Source organism: Ursus maritimus, unplaced genomic scaffold (genome assembly GCF_017311325.1).
Source record: "Ursus maritimus isolate PB19 unplaced genomic scaffold, ASM1731132v1 scaffold_19, whole genome shotgun sequence".
Taxonomy (NCBI): Eukaryota; Metazoa; Chordata; class Mammalia; order Carnivora; family Ursidae; genus Ursus; species Ursus maritimus.
Genome location: NW_024424341.1, coordinates 23979365 through 23996312, shown reverse-complemented (window position 1 = coordinate 23996312; position 16948 = coordinate 23979365). Strand labels below are relative to the sequence as shown.

The 16948-nt window shown below is 49.2% G+C and overlaps 3 protein-coding genes across 11 annotated transcripts in view; 2 read left to right on the top strand and 1 right to left on the bottom strand.

Moving 5' to 3' along the window:
• The window catches only part of CHTF8 (chromosome transmission fidelity factor 8), a 73006-nt gene that overhangs the window by 3873 nt on the left and 52185 nt on the right, over window positions 1–16948 (top strand). For 2 of the 8 annotated variants that reach the window (XM_040633515.1, XM_008702413.2), the window contains exons 2-4: window positions 3317–3374; window positions 3635–3752; window positions 4154–4378. In XM_040633515.1, the coding sequence (XP_040489449.1) occupies window positions 3352–3374; window positions 3635–3752; window positions 4154–4378 (366 nt within the window). In that variant the 5' untranslated portion in view covers window positions 3317–3351. Of the gene's footprint in view, window positions 1–3316; window positions 3375–3620; window positions 3753–4153; window positions 4379–6911; window positions 7338–8875; window positions 8917–12414; window positions 13712–16948 lie in introns of those variants that run through there. The other 6 variants (XM_040633516.1, XM_040633512.1, XM_040633511.1 and 3 more) reach the window with 6 other exon arrangements.
• Window positions 4375–6838, top strand: DERPC (DERPC proline and glycine rich nuclear protein). The gene has a single exon (XM_040633508.1). It carries the CDS (start codon window positions 4375–4377, stop codon window positions 5995–5997), a length of 1623 nt encoding a protein of 540 aa, XP_040489442.1. The 3' UTR covers window positions 5998–6838.
• HAS3 (hyaluronan synthase 3) lies at window positions 6142–15254 on the bottom strand. Of its 2 annotated transcripts, none has more exons than XM_008702412.2 (3): window positions 14619–15254; window positions 11454–11555; window positions 6142–10602 (listed from the first exon to the last, which is right to left on the bottom strand). In XM_008702412.2, exons 1-3 carry the CDS (start codon window positions 15252–15254, stop codon window positions 9679–9681), a joined length of 1662 nt encoding a protein of 553 aa, XP_008700634.2. In that variant the 3' UTR covers window positions 6142–9678. The 2 variants fall into 2 exon arrangements, with proteins under 2 accessions (XP_008700634.2, XP_040489441.1); XM_040633507.1 differs by having other exon boundaries at window positions 6142–6499.

Below are 16948 nucleotides of genomic sequence, written 5' to 3'. Positions count from 1 at the left end.
AACATCTTTTAGAGAGTGACATTGCAGAAATTTTTCCTTGGCTCTACAGTTACACATATTGTCAACTTAGAATTATTATTCTTAACTAAAGACAAGTAAGTTGGTCCTCACCAAATCTGTCATTAAACTCAAGAGAGAGAGAGAGGTGCCAAGCAAGCTCTTTCATTGACTCCATTCAGTTTCATGATTTGATGGAGTGTATTTTTCAGGCTGTGTCTTCAGATGTTTTTAATAAATCTGCAATTTCTGTACAAGCAATATCTTAGAACAAACATGTAGAAATTGTTCTACTTGTCATTGCTGGAATTAGTTGAGACTGAAGACTTAGAAATTTTTTTTGCTATACAGAAAATATTTATCATAATGTTATATTTGTTATTACTAATAGGATTTGATTTGTATTTTACTACTTTACCTCTTTGTTTTTCTATTACCTGCCTACTGTCAAGCGTATAGGGACAGATTGGGCTGCATGTTACCAGATTCTTTTTAGTCAGCTCCACATTAAGTGAAATACACATTCCGTCATCTCCATCAGGTGTGTCCTCAGTGAAGTACCCAGGTATACCTACCTACGCTGACCCTGAGAACAGTTGCCTAGAGTAGTAATCTCAAGGGGCAAGAAAAGGGATAATAAAATTCAGGTGATATAGCCTATTTTAGGGCACTAAAGTAGAATTTTGAAGATTTATTTGAGAGAGAGAATGCATGCATGAGTAGGAGGGGCAGAGGAAGAGAGAATCTCAAGTAGACTCTGTGCCGAGCACTGGGCCAACGTGGGGCTCAAACCACAACCCTGAGATCATGACCTGAGCTGCCATTTTAAGTGACTGTGCCACCCAGGCACCCCTAAAGTAGAGTTTTAAAATTTGCTAAAGGAATGCCCTCTCCTCTGTTTCTTACTAACTAGGTAAATACACTCCCATGTACGTAAATGTAGCCAGGCCAGTCCACAGGTTCCTGTGAGCTGAAACTCTTACAAGTGGGTCTGAACTTCATTTGTGTTCACATCTGCAACATCCCAGTGGGACTAGCAGGATTTTTTTACCAGCCTGACTAGGGACAGCAGCAGAATGGTAAAGCTGTAGGCCCCAAAATTTGTATTTTCAGGAGCATTGCTAGATGTTTGCCAGTATCAAGAGATCTCCTGACTGAGGCAGGGCCTGCTATAGATGCGGGTACAACTGTGTACTCAGAAGCACTGGGGATGAGTATGCAGGTGCGGCTCTTCTGACCTAGCTATCAGGCATCTGTTTTCCTTTGCCCACTTGAGCCACTGTTGTGAATTCCTGTTCTAACAGGAAACTGTTCAGGAAATGTGGAATGCGCTGAAAATATTTCTGCATTCCCCCTTAAACAGTCCATAGGTACTCCTATCAGACATGTTTCCAAAGGTCTTAAAGATTGATTTCCTTCTCTGCCATGGTCTTCCTAGAACTTGTGTATCTGTGTGAACACTTAATTGCTTCTCAGAAACTACCTGTGTATTACTATATCCATCAAGAAACATATAGTGCATTATCAGTCATCAAGAGCTTAGTTACAAGAACCCTTTAATCTGTATGCATTTATTAACCTTTAGAAACTTTCCAACTGCAATTTCTAGTTACTGAGGTTTTTTTTTGATTGATGGCTAAAATATACCTACCATTCTCTAAATTATAGTCAGAATTATAGTGTGGAAATACCGATTTGCTTTTTCCATTCTCTAAAAAAATAGCTGTCTGTCTTTAAAGCATTTTTGCGTATATGTGGTCTTCACAGTAGTTTAATGAGTCAGATAATCTAGGTGTTAGCCTCATGGTCATTAAGTGACTTGTGCATGATGACACAGTGAAAAGTTCTACACTTACAGGCTGGAACCTGACTTTAAGTCTTCCGATTTTAATTTGTAATCCTTCCTTCAAGAAACCTTAGAAAAAATTTAAAAGTGCTTTTGGTTGTTCAGTTGATGGTGGTGTAGTGCCTCCTTATCTTGTCACATGACTTTTGCCCTTAAGCCCCATGTATTTTTTCTCAAGCAGCACCACAACTGGTGCTGCTACAGAAGGTCTGACTTACTCACAGATGCCTTCTTGATCGCCCTCCACGGCTCTTCTGACCAGCTTTTCCACGTCTGCAGGGTCTACCTGATGCTTTGATGTCTTTCATTCTCACTAGTACTTGGTTTTCTCCTTTGGGAGCATATCAATTATGATTGTAGATAAAGACAGGTGCCCTAGGTTCTTAGACGCGTACAGCATCTGATTCATAGTAAAAATTCAATAAGTATTAGCTACTGTTTATATTTGAATTTGAAGACCAGTGAATTGACTGACCTTGTGTTCCCAAAGTACGTTTGGTGCTCGAGAATAGAGAAGTTCTGCCGTCCTGTAAGGCTCTTGGCAATACACTTTCCCCTGGAGACCCAAAATGAAGGTTAACATATCAGTGAAGAAACCTGTTTAACTTTTTAATCCAATGTTTGCTAAGCTTGAGAACAATTATACCTATTAACATACAGTACTACAGTTGGTAAACACTGGACTAATAAGTTTCCACCAAGTTCCATCGATTTATTGGAAAGACTTATACAGAACGTGTAGTTTAGATCCCCCATCTCCTCAGTCCCCTGTGGATCTATCGTTCCTAGAAAGACAAGTGAAGCCAGTTGTCACAGGCAAAAAATACTCATTTTAACCCATTCTTCTAGAGTACCGCAAACTTGCCACCAGGTGGTACTGTTGCATAAAATGAAAGTTGATTGTCGGGGTATACCTCTGTGAAAGATGGTCAAAGCGTATGGTGAGTGTCATGTTAGGTATCCGCTTACCATTCACCAAAGTTGCCTGAAGGACTTTTTCATTTCTTGGCTTTTGTTAAAGGAATTCCTTTGAACCTTGAAATATAACCAGATTGTTAGACACAAAGTTCATATTTTGTATCACCAAAGGGAAAAGTAAAATCTAAGTGAATTTTTTAGTTTTTTTAGAAATATGCAGAATAGAAAATAGAACATTCTTGAGAAATGCAAGTTAGCATAGTGGTCAGTAGTGTGGGCGATAGTGTATGTTTTGGGTTCAAATTCTGGCTCGTTGACTAGTAAGTACATGACCTTGAACATAATTATAATACCAACTTTGCAGACCATTGTTGACCCTTGGTGATCTTAAGCAATGTTGTAAATACAATGTCAATTCAGAAATATTAATAGCTTATAGCATTGTTAGGGGAATGAAATAAAATCTAAGTACTTAGAAAAATGCCTCACACACAGCACATGATAAATATTAGCTACTATTATTATTATTATCCTAAATTTTTTTTTCCTCTACAGCTTACTTTCAGTTGCTTTTTAAAGACGGAAAGCTCATGGTGCAAATTGTTATTTCCAGGTGAGTACATTTTGAGACTATTTTGTTCAGTTTGAATGATTAGGGTTATGTAGGTTTGACATTTTCCTGGAAGAATCGGGGTCCTCAGGTGCATCTTGCACACATCCTTGCATTTCTTCTGTAGTTCGGTGCCTAGCACTCCTAATTTCCCAAGAACTTGTGCTCCACAAAGAGTTCCTTTGGGCCTTGAATGGTGGTGTAGGACACTATTCATCCTTCACCCCTCAAAAATATTGTAACCGCCAGCCCTTTGCTTGCAGTGCTGGGGCTGGAGGCCTGGCAGAATGGGTGCTGATGGAACTACAGGGGGAGATCGAGGCTCGCTACAGCACTGGATTAGCTGGAAACCTCCTGGGAGACCTACATTACACCACTGAGGTGAGGGGACTTTTCTTTCCCTGCCTAATGCCTCAGGAAAGCAAGCTACACCAAGGTGGTGCTCCCAGGACCCAGAGTGAGGACTGCCCTCAGGTTTGTTATTCGAGGTCTAGCTAATCTAAGCTCTCTGCGTGTTCTCCCCCGACTCCTGCAATAGCAGGGAAATTTAGCTTTGGGGAATCTGGAAAAGTCACAGTTTTAAAAAGTGGGAATTCTCTCACCTGGGGCTAGAAAGAGTAAAAGGGCACAAGGGTGGTTGTCTGATGTGGCTCTTAAGGAGTGGTAGAGCCAAACCAGGGAGTAGAGGTGCCAGCATTGCTTGCCAAGAGCATCTCTAGAAGGCACCTGAGTGTTATGACCTTGCCCTGAACCTCAGGCATTTCATTCTTGTTCTGCCAAAGGGAATCCCTGTGCTGATCGTGGGGCATCATATCCTGTATGGAAAAATCATCCATCTGGAGAAACCTTTTGCCGTCCTTGTCAAACACACTCCTGGGGAGCAGGACTGTGATGAGCTTGGCTGCAAAACTGGCACCCGGTACCTGGTGACAGCACTCATCAAAAACAAGATCCTTTTCAAAACTCGCCCCAAGCCCATTATCACCAACGTCCCCAAGAAAGTATGAAAGAACCCCGGATTTTCCCTAGAGAGCGGCCAACTCCTTGGACTCGTGCTCAGTTGCCACCTCGAGGACGGCTCGACAGTTCCCTGGGACCACAGGGGGGTCCTGTTTTGAACACAGGCCACCCGCTGGGCATGAATTCTGATCCCTTCCTTATGGCATCTGGTTCTCTTGGTGGAAATCTGGCCCCATTTCCAAGGAACCCATCGCCTTTTCCAACTTCATCAGGCTCATTGGCTTCAAATCCAGCACCTTTCCCTGCTGGTGCTCGTGACCCGGGCATGGCTTCTTTTCCAAGAGGGATGAATCCCACTGGTGCAGGTGCAGTTTCTTTCCCAAGGCCTGGTGGCCTCTTGGGCCCAGGCCCAGGGCCATCTCTAAACCCTAGGGCAGGGGGCCTTCCAGGCCCAGGGCCTCTGTCTAACCCAAGGTTAGGGGGTCTCCCAGGGCCAGGTCCTATGTCCAACCCAAGGTCAGGTGGTCTCCTGGGAACGGGTCCTGACCCCAGAAGTGGCGGCCCTATGGGCCCAGGATCTGGGCCCAACCTGAGAGCAGGTGTCCTGTTGACTTCTGGGAATGGTCCTCCTAATCCAAGGCCCGTTGGCCTGGGACCAGGACCAAGTCCCAATCTGAGGTCAGGCTTTGTTGGTACAAACCCTGCCCCGAGATCGGGTATGTTTCCAGGCCCAGGCCTTGGGCCTAGCCCAAGAGCAAGTGGCCTGGGTCCAGGCCTTGGACCCAACCCAAGGGCAGGTGGCCTGGGCCCAGGCCCTAATGTGGACACCAGAGCGGGTGGCCTCCTGGGCACAGGATCTGGTCTTAACTTAAGAATGGCTGGACCTCAAGGCCTAGATCTTGCCCCCATTCTAAGAGCAGCGGGTCTTCTAGGAGCGAATTCAGCTGCTTTCTCACAGGCTTCTGGAAACATGGGCACAAGCCCATCTTCTATGGCAAGAGTACCTGGCCCCATAGGCCCAAACTCGGGTCCTGGCTCTCGGGGAATTGGCCTTCCAGGGCCAAATCCGTCTCCCATGTCCAGGGCTCCTGGCCCCATAGGTCCTAACTCAGCTCATTTTTCAAGGCCAGCTGGGCCCATGGGGGTAAATGCCAATCCCTTTCCAAGGGGGACAGGTTCAGGGGGACTGAATCCAGCTGCCTTCTCTCAGTCCTCTGGCACATTGGCTTCAAATCCAGCTACCTTCCAGAGGTCTGCTGGCCTCCAGGGCTCAAGTCCAGCAATTTTCCCAAGAACCTCTGGGCCACTAGGCCCCAACCCAGCTAACTTCCCAAGGGCCAGTGGCTTGCAGGGTCCAAGTCCAGCTGCCTTCCCAAGGTCTACTGGCCCATTAGGCCCTGGTCAGGTTACTTTCCCCAGGTCAGCTCCTGGGCCCTTGGGCTCTTCTCCAGCAGGCCCTGTGGGTATCAACCCAGCTCCTTTTGCAAGGCCAACTGGGACCCTGGGTCTAAACCCAGCTTCCTTTCCAAGGATGAATGGCCCTGTAAGCAAGACTTTGGTCCCGTTTCCTAGAGTGGGGAGCCTACCTGGCACAAACCCAGCTGCTTTCCCCAGACCAGGGGGTCCAATGGCTGCAATGTACCCAAATGGAATGTTACCCCCTTAAACACTGTTTTCTCTCCAGGACCGCTTTGGTTTTCAAGCACCATGGTTCTGGGCAGGGGCCGTGTTGTAAGTAAAAGGGTAGATGTGGAGCTACACTCTGAAGTACATAGCTGGGGCTCAAGTTCGGATGAGCCATCTTTTTTCCTCTGCTTCTTTCTTGACTGAAGGTGAAATGTTTTATGTGGGAGATGGACTACGGCAGGTGGGAATGATCCTGACCTTGACAGAAAGGATCTCCAGCCCTCCAGAAGCCTGCTGTGCTTTTGTCCCACAGCTTTTTGCCCCTTGTTTCTTACTAGTTTCTTGAATTGTTCATGTGGACTTTTCCTCAGGGATACATTGGCCTGCAGGTCCCACTTCATATGTAGTTCCCTGCTCACCACTGGAGAATCAGCTCACTGCTCTCTAGGATTGTTGCATTGGTGAACGGACCATGCTTCAGCAGCTCTGACCTGGGCAGCTTGGACCTGGTCATCCTCTACTGCCATACTTTTCCCTGGGGGCTTGAACACAGAACAGGGAGGTGGGCAACCACTTCAGAGACCCACCAAATACAATTTCTGCTTGATTGGGCCTGCAGCTTCCTTCTCCTGGGACTTAGAGGAGGCCAGAATCAAGGCTCCACTGCTCATCTAACTAACTCCCTCTCCACTAGTACTCCCAATCAAAGAACCTCAAAATTTAAACTGACGTGGATGGGAATATGGGAATTGGGGTGGGGGGTTGGGGGGATAAAGGGGAGAAATCACTGTGCTTCGTTCAGCCTGACGTGAAAGGATGGTTGGTGTTTTTCCTGCTTGTATCTTTTCTTACCGTTTCTTTAATAAATGGGATGAGAGGGCTGCCGATGTCACTCCATTTCCTTACCTGTTCCCATAGGAAAGGAGTTTTACCCACTGCTTTTCATTGTTTCAGCTTGGCCACAGTCCTGTGTTATCTGCCAGGTAAAATGCTGTCACTCAAGCAGGAAGCAAGCGTTGACTTTTAACCTTACCTAGGACTCATTCATCTGCCAGTGATTTCACCAGAGACCTTGCCCATCCTCAACAATAAAAAAAAGTTCAGCCACCAGAGGTTGTGCAGTTATCAACAAGGTGGGCCTGCTGTATGCCCCAGGTCCAGAGGCAGCTGTGACTACATGTTTGAGTTCCACTGCCAACTATCTTGACAAAACTATTTCTATCACAAGTACCTCTTTTGAAACTGGAATAAACCCAGTTTAAGTTACAAGGAGGAAGTAGTTCAGAGATAACCAGCATTATGTGAGAATCTTTATTTTGACAAATAAGTGCAGTATAAAATATTTGACCTGAAAAGTAAAAAAAAAAAAAAAAAAAAAAAGTAAAAATAAATACGTTTACAAATTATTGTAGAAAGAATACAAAAGGGTTAAAATTCTCAATGAGGAAAAACCAAAATGTGTCCAGTTGTATAAAGGCTCTTCCCTTGCAAGAAACGGGGATAAAGCTGAAGACCCAGTTTGGTTTCGCTGCTGAAAAATGTACAAAATAACTTAGAAAAACCAGTCGAGGTCAAACGTTGTGAGCCCACTACTTGTACCTGCCTACTCTTGATTTGAGCAAAGTTGATAACCACAGTGCAAGGCAGAGTTGATGGTAGGACAACCAGGAGTTCTCCATCCAGGAGTCTGTCCTACCTTAACCTTCAAGTAAAAGCTGAAGAAAAACAAGCCCTTAGTGAAGTCTGAGCTCTGCAGTTGGCTGACCGGATTTCCTCCATTGTAGTGCTCAAAATAGTTTATTTGGCCAGCAAAAACACGGAAGAGCCTGGAACAACTGCCTTTAGCAAATGCCTGCTGCCTCTTCCCAGCTTTCCTGGGTTGGGCCCAGTACCAACCAGCAGTCTTACCAGAAGCTCGAGGTCTGTGTGATACAGCGATGTTGGCCGCACCTGGAAAACCCTTGTGTTCATGGGAGATGAAAGAAAAGCACCAGGGTTTGCCAGTCTGTGGCTCAGAGCACACTTTGTTCCTTTGTAGGAAGCACCTGGGCACACTAGAGGCTTGCCCCCTCTACTGCCTACCTTAATGCTGGTTCTGAGGGTTTAGCAGGCCCTGCTGAGAATGGACATTTGGAGAGTGCGAGCAGGCACGCGTGCAAGCAAGCATCCCCGAAGTCAAAGGCTTAGTCAAGATCCCAGGTTTCAAACCCAAGGGCTGAGAATAGTCTCTGGATTGCAAGCCTCTAGAAAATGCCTTCCCTCACTCCCCAAAAGCATAAGAAAATAAAAGCTTCAAGGGGCATGAGAGAGAAATGAAGAACCTTAGGATTTAGGAACCAATTCCATCTCTGGGTTTGGTTTCTGGAAAGAAGCAAGCAAGTGCAATAATGACTATCCACAACTTGGCTGTAAGAGTTCCCTGGAGAAGCCACTGAGGAGAATGGACCGTCTCAAAGATGACCAGCTTGGATTTGAGGCTTCACTTAGGGAACACTGAAAAGCTTTTCATTGGAGATGATTGTCAAGAACTGTAGCCTGAAAGTCGTGCATGCTTAGCCAGCTGCTAAGGGATCTGTCCAAGCAGTTCCAAGATTGCAGTTAATTTGGTCAGAGGCTCCTAATTGTTTTTTCCCCACCTGCTGAGGACAGGGTTGCCCTTGGCAGAGGGGCCTATGAGAGCCCAGGCTCTACCTCAGTTGCCACCTTGAAAAACTTACCAGTGAGAAAGAGGGTGGAAGAGGTGACTGCATCACCTCGAAGAAAGCAAAGGGAGGAGGCTGTCTTAGACTCAGAGTGGAGTTTGAGAGAGGAATTCAGGGTGAATATACAGGGTGAAGTACCTGAGTCCTCACTTCCTTTCTGAGCATGTTGGGGTTTCACCTTCTGATAGATGACCAAAACATTTCCTCTCCCCTCAGAGATCACAGACAAGCTCATCTAGATGTCGGGCACTTTCCAGGTGAGATACATTCGGCTCAAGGCCTCCATATAGCCCCTGGCCTTTAGCACCACCACCAATCTTTGTTCCTGGCAGACTTTCATTTTTAACATAGATATATATACACACTCAAAAGCAGTTCAGTGCTAACTCCCTGCTAGTTTGGCTCATCCTTGGGATGTTGAGATGTGGAATGGAGTATATCACATAATAAAGCACCATTCCTGGACCCTGTTTTCTGATGCCCAAAGATCAGGCTTCTGGGCCTTGTATCTCAGGCACAATCTTATTGCATTGATAGCTAGATGTGGGGGTGGGGGTAGGGGACACATTACTACCTGGTCCAGATCTCCTAGGCGTTCTTCCACCACCTCTGGTTGTGTTCAGATGGTCTAAGAAAACCCCTTGCCACAGGCTGTCACTTACCTATCAGAAGTTGCCACTGTTTGGAACTAATTGGTTTAGCACACTTCTGCATTCCCTTTGGATCCTGGGGGAGGAAGTGGAATCTTTCCCAGAGTCCACCATGCATGCAGAGGCAAGCAGATGTTTGTGGCATGAAAACAAGTCTCTGCCCCCTGAGCTGGAATGGTGTTGCCTCCTGTAAGCAGAACTGCCCCAGACCATATAGTACAGTCACTGTTCTTTGCACTTCAGATTTGCCCTTTGGACCGTTAATAAACTAAAACAGCACTCCCTCCTCCCTCCCACCCCATCTTTTCTCTTCCATTCCCCTTCCCTCCCTTACCCATTGCACTTTTCCCACTCTGCTTGGGGGCTGTATCACACCTCCGCAAAAGCTAAGCTATACTGCTCTGGCTTCTTCCCACATCGCCGGGCAATTATGGCCAGATACAACATGAGGAGGGCCACCCAGTAGCAGCCGTACAGGATGGCCCCAGAAACCAGGAAGGCTAGCTCCGTCTCACTGAACAGATCCTGGCAATAAGCTGTATAGGCCAGGCCCCCTAGAAGGACCGCCACCCAGATGGACACAGGGATGAGGCCAATGAAGTTCACCACGATGGTTTTTCGGCCAGAAGTGCCCCAGCCAGACTTGTTGATGGTAGCAATGGCAAAGATCTTGGCTGGCAGGAGGCTGGACATATAGAGAAGGGAATAGAGGGACATGAAGATCATTTCTGCATTGCCCCGAAGGAAGCAGGCATAGGTAGCCTTGATAATGCCCACCAGCTGCACTGTCAGCAGGAAGAGGAGAATATTCCAGATGCGGCCTCGGTAGAAAAGCTGTATGACTGTGGCAATGAGGAAGAAGGGGAAGAAACCTGTGACCACTGATTCGTAGGTCATCCAGAGGTGGTGCTTATGGAACCAGAGAGAGTTGTAGAGCCACTCCCGGAAGTAAGACTTGCTCCAGCGGGTCTGCTGGTTGAGCCACCGGAGGTACTTAGTGGGAGTCTCTGTGAGGCACTTGGAGCGCGCTGTATACTTAGTCCGGTAGCCGAGGCTCAGGACTCGGTTGGTGAGGTGGCGGTCATCTCCGAAGCTGCACTTGCTGCCTAGGAATTTCTGATGGTACCAGTCCTCCAAGAATTGCTGGAGGAGGCTGTTGCGGTACATGCCCAAGGGCCCACTAATACACTGCACACAGCCAAAGTAGGACTGGCAGGCCCGCTCCACATTGAAGGCCATCCAGTACCGCACACTGCTCAGGAAGGAGATCCACGAGTCATACTTGTTGAGGATCTGCAAGGGAACCAGAGATGCTGGGCCTCCTCGCCTGAGGACTTGCGTCCCGGGAGACAGACACCAGAGGCCATGAGGCCTCCCTTACCTTGAGTTCTGTACCCCATTGCTTAAATACCTGGCCATGAGTCCTAACCCAGCCAGAGCTGGAAAACCTGAGGCTCGGAGGAGGCAGCCGTACCGTCACTCTCCCCCATACCTCACTGCCATCTGCACTGACTGTCCCAGGGAAGTGGTTCTAGCAGTCAGGGCCACCTTCAATCTCAGGAAATAGCCTGTGGTGCCAGAGAGAAGGGCTTGAGAAGGATGCACAGCATCCCCGCCCACCGTCTGTCCTGACCCTTCTGCAGCTGGAAAGCTTCTCAGGAAGACCTGGTGTGTTACCAGCAGGATCCTCTGGAAGGAGATCTGGCCCCTTAATCTTACCATACTGCCTTGTTCTACCCATTCCGTGCAACTTCCTTAAGAATGAGGTTTCTCAAGGGTCCAGCTGGGGAGGTGCTTTTTGCAGCACCGCCAAGAGGCACCCTCCATGGTCAGTAGCCTCAGAATACCGAGCCCCTCCCAGCAGCCTGGGCTCTCTACACATACCTGTTCAGTGATTTTCTTTTTCCTCAGGTTGAAAAAGACCAGAAAAGGGATTGGGTACCAAGTGAGCTCTTTGATACTGTGAAAACTATCAAAAAAGAACCACCCCCACCCTACCGCCCCAAGACAGACAGACACACACACACACACACACCCCCTCTCCAAAACACTAGGTAGTCAAGATGCTCATTTCCCAGGCATATCCATTGGATTAGGAAGCAGAGTCTAGGCCCCACCCGCAGGAATCCCTGGTTACTTCTTACTTGGACATCTCCTCCAACTCCCCCTACTTGGGGGTCCTCCTCCAGGACTCGAAGCATCTCGATGGTGCAGGCTGGATCCAGCACAGTGTCAGAGTCACACACCTGTAGAGGGAGTACGTGGTCAGCCCATTTTGACCTCTAGCCTATGTATGCCGCATGCTGCTCACTGCTTCCAGGATATAACCACTTTGGATAGGATTCACTTCCAGCCACTAGCAAAGAGATCTATGCTAAATAGAAGAGGTGAGACGAATCACAAAATGCAAGGAAAAGGAGAGTTGAGAAAACAGGCTTGACAGCCACTACTAGGCTGAGAGAGAAACCGTGGAGACTCGGTGTCAGGGAGAAATGCTTAGCACTGGGCAAGTTTTTAGCCTCTATAGAGCCAGGCTCCACAAAAATGGACTCATAACATTTCCCTGGAAGAAAAGGAGGTATGTGTTGAAATCAGATGTCAGGTACAGTGGCTAGACCTGGGCCAGCAGACACTCCAGGTTAGGCCAAGAAATGGCTCTTGCCTAAAGCACGCTCATAGATTAACATGGTCTTCCCAGTTTTAGCCTCTGGTCTCCTGGACAACCTGCAGTGCAAGTGGAGAATGTATCTACCCAGTCATAGGTCCCCCCACCCCCTGCAATATGTCTGCAAGGCCTTCTGTGCTCCTTTGGCCAAGTCTCTATAAGATCAGGGCACAGTATATCCAAGGGCTGCTCTCACCTGGATTCTCAGGAGCCTGAGTCTGGCACCTGAAACCACTTCGCCATCCTGATGTGACACGTGGATTTACTCTGGATGAGCATAGAGGCTGGCAACAGCTGCCTCCAACCAGAGCCTAGATCAAATCCTGCCCACTTGTCCGCCTTCCCTAGGGAGGCTCATGGTCTAACAGGTGGCTCCATTATTAGTTGAACCTGAGCTATGAGTACTTATCCTGGTGGCTGGCTCCTTTTCTATTTTCTAGAAAATAACTGAGATGATCCAGAGATCCCAGATAATCACTGGCAGAACAACAGAGCGAAGAACAGTACCCACCGATGAGCCGAAACCTGGCTTTGCAAAAGCCTAAAATCCTTTTAGTAAAGTTGCTAATGCCTGCAGGAAGAGGGCTCCCCCCACACCCCATTCCTGCCGAGATTTCTCTTGCCATGCTGGAAGACGTGGCCACAGACAAGCAGCAAAAGGCTGAAGGGGATCCAGGCAGAGCCACCACACCTGTTCTTGCCTACCTTCTCACCAACACACCTTGGGAGAAGGTACCTGGAGAGCCTCAGGCCAGACTCCCAGAGCCTCTTCGGCTAACAGCCCAGGCTTTCCAGTGCTGCCGGTCTCAGGGCTACTTCCTCCCCTGACCCTAACCCGTTCTTCATGCTGCTCAGCTCCCTTCACTCCAAGGTCTTCGGAACAGAGCAGGGTTAGGCAAGTTAGAGCTCTTGGCTGCCTGGGTTTCCCCATTGGCTGAAGCAGGGCAATCTCCCTCAGAGATAAAGACACACCTGTAGCAGGGCTGTTGGAAGACAGGCTGAAGTCCACCAAACAGGCCTGAAGCCCAGGCTGCCCCAGACAGTGAGCCCAGAGCCATAGAGGCTGGCTCAGGTGTGTGAGCCTATTTGCTCATCCACCAGAATGAATCCACAGGAAATGATCAGTAAAGGAAGATGTGTGGCAGGTTTTGGGAATTCTGTGGTACAAGGGAGTAGACAACAAAGTCCCTGTGGCTTGAGCATGTGCCAGGGCTCAAGGGCTTTTCCTGTGCCTTCTGAGTCTCCAGGAAACTTCAGAGGCCCCGTGACCCTAGATGAACTGCAGAATGAAATGCCTCAACATCCCTCCCTACAAGGCCAAGGAGGTCCCTGGCCTTAGGAAGACAGAAAAAGGTCAATGTACCAATTCATTTGAGGATGCAACTTTCAAAAAAGCCAAAACCAAAACATCTGTGGCAAGCTAATTTTAGGTGGGTATAGTACAGAACATCTCAATATTGGTATACGCAACATGCCCTCAGCAAGACTGAGCTGGTACACAGGCGGGCTGCCACGACAGCCGCTATTCATTCAAGTGATGGGCAAACCCTCTGGTATGTGCGGAGAAGGAATGCAACAGAGAAATGGACATGAAATGGACTGGAAATTTGGGGTTCTGGGTGCAGTTTTTACTTGGTACTTAAGTGTGTGAGCTTTACATCAATTCTTTTTAGATTTTGTTATTTGAAAATTGGGAGCTGTGTTAACTGTGTCAACCTAATAAAATTTCCAGCCTGGTGTCAATGACTTTTTTGACCGGAAGCTGGGCAGGATCTGCTCAGCGTCCTAGCCCTGCCATGACAGCTACAGAATTAGGCTGGGGGCTGAGTCACTGCTGTGTCCCTCCCGCTTCACAAACACAAATTTGACACTGGGTAGAGTAGGGCTCTCTGGCCCATAACTAAAACAATAGTTGAGTGCTTAATTCAAGCCCACGTTACCAGTGGTGAAGCAGTATAGCACAGTGGATATGGGCAGACTGCCTAGGCTCAGATCCCATCTCTGCACCTTACTGCTGTGTGACAGTAGGCAAGTTACTTCACTTCTCAGTGCTTCAGGTTTACCTTCTATGAGTGGAAATACAGTATTTATCTTCTAGGAGTATTATGAGGGTTAAAAGAACTAATATGGAGGGATGCCTGGGTGGCTCAGTGGGTTAAGCCTCTGTCTTCGGCTTGGGTCATGATTCTGGGGTCCTGGGATCGAGTCCCGTGTTGGGCTTCTTGCTCAGTGGAGAGCCTTCTTCTCCCTGTGCCTGCCACCCCCCCCCCACTTGTGCTTGCACTCTCTCTCTGACAGATAAATAAAATCTTAAAAAAAAAAAAGTATGTATGAAGTGCCTTGAATGGTGTGTGGTATGAATTAAGTGCCACCCGCTTGTTAGCTCTTGTTAGTACTGGGATACCAGTCCAGAGGCCTGCCCTAAGTCACAGAGCTAAGCAACAGAAGAACCAGGATTCCATCCCAGGTCTTTATGACCCAGGACTGCTGTTCAGAGCAGCAGATGCCTCGTTGCCTTGTGAAGGTCAGAGGAAGGAAGTACACAACACAAGGGACCTTAGCCGGACCTACAATCCCTGCCCAGTTTGCCCAGCTGGCCGGACACATCCACACAGCCCCATGTTCCTGATAAAGGTGCTCTTACCTGGATGTAGTCCACTGAATCGCCAAGAGCCTTGAAAGCCGTGTACATGACCTCTCGCTTGCCTCCCCATTTCTGCATGATGCAGGAGAAGGTGCTGGTTCGCACCACATCCCGCACACGGTCCATGCCCTCCTGAAGGCTGGCCTCCGTCTCCCCCTCACCCGCCTCATGGAAGTTGCTGCGCCACACAAAGAAGCCAGCTTGCTCAGTGCCACCTAGCACCTCATGGAAGATGTCCAGCATGTAGGCGTCCTCCTGGCGATTGCCATCCACCACCATGACCACCTTGAGGTCAGGGAAGGCGATGCGCTGGGCTGAGCGCAGGCACTTGCGCAGATAGTCGGGGTCCTCCTGGTAGGCGGCAATGCAGAGTGCCACGGAGCGCCGCGACGGGGCCGGCAGTTTCAGTGGCCGACCTGCCCGCCGCATGCGCCGGTGCTCCAGGAAGGCAAACAGGCTCTGGATGAGCAGGTGCAGGCCCAGGATGGCGCCGTACAGGCCAAAGGACAGATAGTGCTTTTCTGTGTGAATGAACTGGTAGCCTGTCACATAAGCTGCCAGGATGCCACCCAGCACCGCCAGGGCAAATAGGCTGGTGCCCACCACACGCAGGGCTGTCGTCAGCTGCACCGGCATCTGGCGGGAGAAGGAGGGAGGTGTGGAGTCAGGCAGAAAGGCAGCATTTCCAGTCAGTGGGAGTGGGGACATTTTCTCCGGACTGGGTGCAGAGCAGGGAAAATGACCCACTAATGAAAACCATTGCCACTGACTGAGCATGACTAAGACTGTGTAGACTCAGAAGCCAGGCTACTGGGGTTTGAATCCCAGCTCTGCCACTTACTCTCTGTGCCTCTGTTCTGCCCCTGAGTTCATTCATCTGTGAAACGTGGACGACAGCACTAACCTTGTAGCATCTTTGAGGGCTAGATGGATTACATATGTAAAGCATTTCGAAGAGCGTTTATTCTTGTTAGACAAACCAAAGCCAGAAAGAACACTGTGATCCCCACCTGGTGGACGGCGGTCCTGGGATCTGCCTGACCCAAAACTCTTCTAGGCAACCCTCAGTAGCGGTGAGCTGAGGCAGCTCTGAGCACACGAGGGGCCATGGAGGGGAAAGAGAAGGATGACCAGGGACGCAGCCAGTGGCCAAGAGCTTCTGCCTGCTCTGTACCCACCAGGGTACTACACAGAGGGAGGGGAAGTAAAGCACAGCCACCCATGAGGCCCACGAACAAAGTGGGGGAGGAAAAGATGAGAAACGGCAGGAAATGTAAAGAGGTGGGGGGGGGGCAACTTCTCTCTCTTGAAACGGCAAAATTAGAGAAAGTTTCCCTGTGTTCTCTGCTGTCTCACCTTTTTCTCATTTACTGGAGAGGCAGGGAAAAAAGGGAAAGCAACTGGGAAAAGCAGACAAGGAAAGAAAGGAAATGAGAGCTGGGGTGTGGACAGCTGTCCTGAAGCCCAGCAGTCTCGGCGCCGGAGGGAACTGCAGCCACCACTGCAGCAGTCCCAGTGGTGGCTGCAGCAGGCCGGGAGGGGTGGCTGCCCGAGAAGCCCCATCCACTTGGTCCTAGTGCCCGCGTGGCATCTCCGTGCTCATCCACCTGCCCTGCCACTCCTGGCAATGCTGCCAGCCTTCGTCTGCACTAAGGGCTCCCAGCATCTGCTCCGTCGGGAACATCTGGGTTTTAATGAGAAGAGCTTAGCACTCAGCACCCAAGACTTGTGTCTGAGACACAGCTCTACCACCTCCTGGCTGTCTGACCTTGCCCAAGTGGTCTGAGACTTGGAGTCCGCCTAAGAGGGGTTCTAATGGTTTCTTGCTCCATAGGTCTCAGGTAAATAATTTCCCTGAAATTAGAAGCACTTCCTGCCCTGAAGGACTACCCAAGTGGGAAGGCTGACTGGGGAAGAGAGGAGGGGCTGATGAGGACAGCTCCCCACTCCTCGTTCTGACCGATGCCTTCTCCCAATTTCCTCTCTTTGCCACCTGCCTGATCTGGAGAATCCCATTTGCAACACCACCCACCTCTACAGACAACGGGGGTCTCGCTTCCAAGCTTGCTCCAACTCTAGGTCTTACTGGAACCACCCCTTGAGCCCTGCTCCAACACAAATGCACCTTCCTGCCACATAGGATGGGAGAGGAACACGCAGTCACTGCCTAAGCTGGTCTGAGACTCAGGCACCAGCAGCATTCCAGCAGCTGCGGGCCGGAAAGTGCTGTTGGCAGCCTCGGGTCTTCGGGAAGCTCGGCCTCCAGGCGCTCTGCCCCGCCATTCCTGGGAGCCTGCTTCCTCTGCAGGACTCCCAGCCTCCCCTGGTCC